The sequence below is a fragment of the Lepus europaeus genome, chromosome 5 (genome assembly GCF_033115175.1).
Source record: "Lepus europaeus isolate LE1 chromosome 5, mLepTim1.pri, whole genome shotgun sequence".
NCBI classification, from domain to species: domain Eukaryota; kingdom Metazoa; phylum Chordata; class Mammalia; order Lagomorpha; family Leporidae; genus Lepus; species Lepus europaeus.
Window position 1 is genome coordinate 139,233,705 of NC_084831.1, and position 7,582 is coordinate 139,241,286.

At 58.0% G+C, this 7,582-nt stretch overlaps 1 protein-coding gene across 1 annotated transcript; it reads left to right on the forward strand.

The window, feature by feature from the left end:
* Positions 1-3,652: 3,652 nt before the first annotated feature.
* Positions 3,653-4,264, forward strand: LOC133761120 (gastrula zinc finger protein XlCGF49.1). Its single transcript, XM_062193782.1, has one exon. It carries the CDS (start codon positions 3,653-3,655, stop codon positions 4,262-4,264), a length of 612 nt encoding a protein of 203 aa, XP_062049766.1.
* The last annotated feature ends 3,318 nt before the right edge of the window (positions 4,265-7,582 follow it).

The window sequence follows — 7,582 nt, forward strand, 5'->3', positions numbered from 1 at the left end:
GGTAGGCTCCACTAAGGGCCTTTGTCTTCCAAAGCCCGTCATCAGGGAGTTAGCTCCTCCCTGTAGCCATAGTGGCCACTTGCTGGAAGGAGCCCTGTTTGGGCCTGGGGCAATCCTAACTCCTCCTTTTACCTGGCAGCACCTAAGGGCCACAGCCAAAGAGCTATTTGGTGTTCCTGCGGCTTTTGTAACTTTTCAGATCCCTTTCCCGCTCAGGCCTCAGTTTCTTTAGCTGTCAAGCTCGGTTGTTCCTTGTGATCGCTGTCATGAAACCCTGCTTGTGTCTCAGGGTCCCTGTCCCTGGGTGGTGCAGTGGAAGTGTGCCAGCCACCAGGCTTGCTTTTCCAACTGGGCTCTGCCACTTAAGAGCTTTGAGTCTTGGGCCCAGCTACTCTATGTTTCTATTTCACTTTCCCATCTATAAAATGGGATAATAATACCTGGCCAACCTAGTCTGCACATGGTTACAGGAAGCATCCCACGAGGTAACATATGGCAAAGTTACCTACAGGTAAGGTAGGTATTGTTATCGCAACTGGAAAATAGAATTTGGCCCCGCCCTCATCAGCGGCATCTCCGACGTCACAAGCCCTCTTTCATGGGGTGTCTTTGGCCATAATGGACTCAATTCTGAGGAGGCGGCAGCAGGTATCTGACCTCTTCCGTTCCTTTGATCGCTCTGGTGGTGTAACCCAAGTCATATAGGAAGGTGGGCTTCAGCAAAACTGGCTGTTTCTCTCGCCTCCGCCTTCCCACCCCCTCCTCCCATGAAACCCACGCTCAGAGACGCCCCGCTGCTGGAGCTTCTGCGCTCAGCCCTCATCTCCCACAAGGAAAGCGCCCGACCCCATCTCCTGGCCTCTGGGGACAGTTCACGGGCCTGGCCAGGCAGAGGGCGACGAGCCTGATGCGCTAACGGCCCCGGGGAATCCTGAACAGCAGACGTGGGGACTTGGGGTGACTTGCCCCGCGGCGCGTTCTGGTCCCGAAACGCGCACCTGCTTGGTTCCTTTCCCTGCCGGGCGCGGCGGCTTTGGCAGTCCTCCTTTTTCCGCCAGCCAGGTTGTGGGCGAATTAGACCTCCCAGCCTCACGGGGCTGCTGTGCGGCTGCGGCGACGTCGGCTGCTGAGGCGCTGCGGAGGCGACAAGGGCTCCGGAGGCGGCGCCATGTGAGTCCCGATCCGGGCCAGGGCTGAGGCCGCGGCGGGAGGTTACCGTATTTATCGAGGCCAGCGCTGGACCCTTGAGGGCGGGTCACTGCGGGCGCGCTACCGTATTTGCCGCTCCGCGCAGATCCTTTCCGGGAGTGGGAGCGCCGACACTTAATTACGTATTTATCCCGGGTCTCGTGTTTCCGTGGGAGGGAGGGGGAGGGGCGACGGGGGCGGGGTGGGATGCTGCTGGCGCGGGGGTGGGGGTTGCATTTATTCCCTTAGGGAGCCAGGTCTTGCAGCGTGGTGGGGTGGGGTGCCGCAATTGGGTGTCGGTCTACGTATTTTCGTGGGGGTGGGTTTGCGACGCAGTTTTTACCATATTTCTCTAGGGTCGCTCCTGCCCCGAGGGTTGGCAGGGTGTGCGCGAGGTTCAGGTTGGGTGGGGTCAGACGTCCTTTCAATTCATACAGCTTTTGGATAACCTTGCTGGAGGCCTGTTGTCTTTATGCGGGCGTGGGAGAGGGGCTTGGGCGTCGCTGAGGGAGAGGTACCGTATTTGCGTTGGGCAGCGCGGATTCTGGAGGAAAGAGCCACAACTGGACCCGGGAGGAGCAGGGGCAGCAGCCGCGGGTGTGAGTGTGGCACAGGATGGAGGAACTTACTAGAGAGATGGAGGCTGTGGCTTTGGACCCTCTTGGCGAGTGGGCGGGTCCTCAGTTAGGGGTAGGGCTGGGGAGAATGGAGAAGCTGCCTGGTGACAGGGCCAGGCCAAGATTGGCCAAAAGGACTTTGATGGTCTGTCTTTGCAAATATCATTGCGGCTGCTCAGGGAGACTTGTGGGTGGGGGTCTACTACAGTGGTACTTGTCCTCCTTCCCTAGGTTGTCTGCTTTACCCTGGCCTGAGGGTAGGGGGAGAAGAAAAGGGGAGTGTCTCAGAGACCCCCACTCTGCAGATTGATTGACTGAGGCTGGAGGTGTGAAGGAGGCTTGAGGTCCAGTGGAACAGCCAGCAAGCTTCCCTGATGTTGGGTGGCAGGCTGGATGGAGGTGGGGGAATGGCTGGAGCCCTCCTCACTGCCCCGTAGAAGCCTCTGTCCCTTAGAGGGGTATGGGGATGGTGGCCCTCCAGGAGCAGTGGTCCTTTGGGTGGTGGCTCTGTGATGGCTGTCGCTGGTGGTCTCAAGTGTGTGTGTGTGTGTGTGTGTGTCTTGAGGGGTGTTTAGTTGTGAGCAGCCAGTATATTGGGTGGTGAGTCAGGAGACAGGGCTTAGTTCTGGTCACTTTACCATGTGACCTTGGGCAAATATGCTGACCTCACCGAGCCTCAGTGTCCCCATCTAATACAGTGGGTCCCCTGCTTTGCCCTTTATTTATTTATTTATTGTATGTTTTGACAGGTAGAGTGGACAGTGAAAGAGAGAGAGACAGAGAGAAAGGTCTTCCTTTTTCCGTTGGTTCACCCCCCAATGGCCGCTGTGGCTGGCGCGCTGCAGCCGGTGCACCATGCTGATCCGTAGCCAGGAGCCAGGTGTTTCTCCTGGTCTCCCTTGCGGGTGCAGGGCCCAAGCACTTGGGCCATCCTCCACTGCACTCCCGGGCCATCTGCTCTGCCCTTTTTCTCAGGGCTGTTGTGAGGACACTGGGAGGCCATTTCAGGGGGCCCTGGGTTCCCCCAGGGAAGGAGTGCTCTTTGAGAACCAGAGTGAGGAGAGCAGGCGCTGAGGGTGTTTGCTGAGCACTGTGTGTGTTGCTTCACCCTGGGCCAGTCTGTGCTATGGGGACACCAAAGGATTCAGGCTCTGGACCCCAGGGAGCTCATTCTGGTTCAGTGGTTTGCACTGCTTTTCAATGCATTCCTCATTTTGATAAACAAAGAGCTGCTGCCTTTAATGTTTAACCGAGGTCACTTTCAAGTTTGTACGGTTTTGGTTTTGTTTCTTGTTTTAAGCACAGGTGATCCCACCCTTCGCTCCAGGTTTGGGGTGTGCTGCCCTAGCCCCCTCCTTGAGGATCTGGCTGGAGAGAGAAGACAAATTCAGTGAAGGCTAACAAAATACTAGGAGCCTCTGAATATTCCCCATCAGCATTTATTCTATGCCCTTTGTGAGGAAGGAACAGAGCTCAGAGCTGGGGTTAAAGAAGGCAGCTCTGCCGGGGATGGGTTGGGGAGACAGGTGGTGCGACTGGTCATCATGGCTTGTAATGAGTGATGGTCACAGGGTTGGGCCACACGGCTCAAGAAGGGGTGGGAGGGGTCAGGGAAGGCTCCTAGGAGGGAGTGGCACTTGAGCCTGGAAGGAGGGGGACTTTGATCCAGGGGTAGAGCAAGAAAGAAGGGCAGCAGTTCCCAGCAGGGTAGCTTTGGCTTGGACAAAACGACCAGGGTGGAGAATGCTGGAGGTTGTGGGCTGGGTTGACTCTCCCGCTCCTACTCACTGACCCTCCTCTCTGCTTCTGTTTCCCCCAGGGGCTGGTGATTGCAGCCGGAAGTGCCCATGACCGAGTTGGCGTCCTCCGGGGGCAGGTCCCCTGCGGGGGACGGGGAGGAGGGTCTGGGAGACGAGCGAGGCCTGTTCATCCACCATCCCGCGGAGGAGCAGTCCCACCGCTGTCCGCTGTGCGGCCAGACGTTCTCCCAGCAGCCCAGCCTGGTGCGGCACCAAAAGGCGCACGCCGGGGCGGGCCGCTCGGCCGCCTTCGTGTGCCCCGAGTGCGGCAAGGCCTTCAGCGTCAAGCACAACCTCGAGGTGCACCAGCGCACGCACACTGGGGAGCGCCCCTTCCCCTGCCCCGAATGCGGCCGCTGCTTCAGCCTCAAGCAGAACCTGCTCACGCACCAACGCATCCACAGCGGCGAGAAGCCGCACCAGTGCGCGCAGTGTGGCCGCTGCTTCCGCGAGCCGCGCTTCCTGCTCAACCACCAGCGCACGCACGCTCGCATGCCCGCGCCGCACCCGCGCCGCCCGGGCGTCTTCGGGGAGCGCCGGCCTTTCTTCTGCTCTCGCTGTGGCAAGAGCTTCGCGCGCGAGGGCTCGCTCAAGACCCACCAGCGCAGTCACGGCCATCTGCCCGAGGGCCAGGCAGCCCATTTAGGCCGCGTGCTATGAAGCCCGCGGGGCCTGCCTCAGCGGGCTGCTTCCTGACCGGGAGCTGCATCCTGGATGCCTGGAGGTGTCACTGGGCTATGGTCCCCGCCCTGGAAGGGATCACAGAGGTGAAAGACTGGCTTGGGATCTTCAAGAACCTGGGACCACCTGCTTCGTTCCTGCCCCAGGGCCCCGTGGCTGTCTGCACAGAGCTGCTTTGGGTCCCTGCCTTGGTTTCCCTCCTCAGGCTTGTCTGGCCTAAGGCAGGTGAGCCCGTGCGGGCTGGCCAGAGCCCCTCTCAGGCTTGGCAGGTGGTGGTGGAGGGGGGAGGCCTACCGGATGTGGAGATCTCTTTATGACTAGCTGCTTATCAGATCTTCGTTCTCAGAATGTCACAGTTGAAAGTGACTTGGAGAGGCTGCTTTGTGTAATCCCCTGGCCCACCCTCAACCTCCAGGCTATCCTGGCTCCTGCATTCATTCTCTGGTGTCCTTGAGAAGTCATTTCACTCCATGTCTCGGTTTGCTCATCTGTAAGTTGGGGTTGAAGATGAGGGACCTCTCCTTCTTGGGACCGTGTATGTGATTGTAATTGCCATTACAAGGGAGCGTGATGTCATTGGAACAAAACGCAGTTGCTGATCCCCCTCTGCAGGCCACTTGCTGTGCTGAGCTTGCCTCTTGGCACAGATGAGGACTCCGGGTGACCACACACAAAGGATTTGGGCCGTAGTAAGGGGACAACCTGTAGACTGCTCCAGATTGAGAAGGTGAGCCGCTTCCTGCAGGGAGTGTAGTCAATGGCTTTAAGCTGCTCCTGGGGACAAAAGGAGCAGGCATGTGAAAGGATGCTTGAGGAGGGGGGTGCCAAGAAGGATTTTGTGGCTACTGGGAGGGGCATTTGAGGTCTTTAATGAGGAGCACATGGTGGCCTCAGCCTGGGCTTTAGAGGGACTGGGGGACTTGTGAGGGCAGACAGAAGGGCAGGAGCCTTGGCAGGCTTGGGGTCATCCCAGTGAGAGCCTACAGCCCCCCCCCCCCCCCCCAGGCTTTGTTAGGGTCCTGCAGTGAGAAAGAGAAAGCCAGGCTTCCCCTGGGGCCTCTGATTGCAAGCTGGTGCTCCGAGGCGTAGGTTGCTTCAGCCATTTGGCAGACAGGGAAGATGGAGGCTTGCCCAAATCCATCAGTACCCGGTGATCTGATAGGTGCGGCCTGGGCTTTGTTTTGGATTCCCAACTCTAAGACTGCAGGTTGGGTGTTAAAAGAATGAAAAAAGGACATGGGAGGATTTGGTCATGTAACCAGGGAGCCGGTGATAGGAGCCCCAGGTGAGGTCTGTCCCTGGGTGGTATGGGTGCCTAAAGGGGACGTGGTGTCTCTAGTAGTGTTCTTGGGGGGGAGGCAGTTGGGTACCGAGAGGACTTTCAGTCTTAGCCTAGCTCCTGCCCAGTCCTGGAGACCCGTCTCTCCCATCTGCCCCTACCCTTTCCTGGGTGCTGCGCTGCTCCTCGGCGTTATCCCTGACTTGCTGCCCTAGGAGACTTTTACAATGTTGGCTAATGCTTGATGGCGGGGAATCTGAGGTTAAACGGGGACCTGGGTCATCTGCAGCTGGTCATCAAAATGCCCTGAACCCAATTAATATCACCTGTAAATGGTGCTAATAATCCTTGCAGTGCTTGCTAGCAGCTAAGGGGACTCGCTCAGACCCTGGACAGATTTAGGCAGGGCCAGCTGAGTGCTCCTTCCTAGCTTGAGGGGTGGCGCTAGACCTGTCCCTCATCTCTTCTGTCTCTGAACAGATGCACGGTGGGGTGGACCTTGGGACCCAGAACGAACAGGTACATCTGGCACAGATGGGAACCGGGGCCCCCCAGGAGCCTGTCTGGAGCTGCTTCCTGGCACGAGGACACATCTCCTAAGAAGACCTGCCTCGGGAGGTGCCCTGCAGGGACCTATAGAAGTGACTGGTTGGAGCTCAGAAATGGAGGCAGTCTCAACCCCAGGGCTGCAGCCAGAGCATACCTCCACCTGGCTGCCTGGCGGTGGACTTCAGCTCCTGTGTGGCAGCAGGGGCTGTGGTGTGGAGAACTGGCTTCTCTGCTCCTGCCTGGTCCACCACTTGGCTGAAGTTCAGAGGGAGGAAGTGACTGGCCTGAGGTAACGCAGCAGGTCGGTGCAGCTCTGGCTCTTCCTGAGCTATGCATGACACCCTACGGGCTTCTCTTTTCTGAGCAGTGGTTCTTAACCCTTGGGGTCATGCGGCCCCTTAAGACTCTGACAAAGGCCATGGAGCTTCTCCCCAGGAAAGCACACAGGCCCACAGAGACTCAGCCCTGCCCTGAACTTTCAGGAGCCCCTGGATTTCCTGAATGAAACCCATCCATGGACTCCAGGGGCTGAGAGCCTCAGCCCTGGTGGCTTAACCTGCTGCTCTTTCCTTAGCTGCCAATCACAGAGCCCTGGGTTGAGGCCACTGGACAAGTTAGTGTTTCTCTCCTGGACAAGTCTCCTGTCCTTGGTCAGGAATAAACCATCCTGGCAAGAGAACCTTTTTCATTAAGCTGCTCTACAAGACTTAAAATGTATCAGGTTTCTGCAATCTGACAACCTTTCTCCAGTCCTTGTGGGGGGTGGGGGGGTGGAATCCCCCTACCCCAGGCTGCTTTGCTCTCCTGGTTTGGTCTCTTGTTCTGCCTAAGTGGCTGGCTGTTGGTTTTCACAGTGGCACCCTGTGCTCCTGGCCTGGGCTCAGATTCCACTGTGAGGTCTCCAGGGAAGCTGGACTGCTGTGGACGGTAGTGAAAACATGAGTTTGGTGTGAGTCTACCCTGGGGAGAAAAAAATCCTGCTTCTGTCGGTCATAGCCAGAGAGCAGTGCCTCCTGCCTGACCAGGTGGTCAGCCCCAGGCAGGTATCATGTGGGGGAAGGCTGGTGAAGAAGAGGAGAGAGCAGCACTCCTGGTGTCTGTGGTCCTGCAAAAAGACCTGTGGAAGAGCTGTGTGTGTGCTCCTTGAGTGCATAGCCAGAAAAGCAGAGGGGCGAGTCCCAGGCTGGCAGCAGGGTAAGGCCTTCTACCTTCACACCGAGCAGGGCAGCCAGGAGCCCACAAGTGCACACCTGCCTCCCCAGAATGAGCTGCCTGTCCGAAGAGGCAGAGCTGCCCAGGGATGGGAGGGAAACCTGTGGATCCCTGCTCCGGGTTCTTGTTTGTCCTGTATCCCAGTGCAGTTTGCCTCAGAGATTCTTGCTGACCACCTGCCATATACCCTGGGGTAGCAGAACATTCTGAGGGGTGATCAGAGAAAGAAAAGACACTCTATACCCCATGAGCTTCCA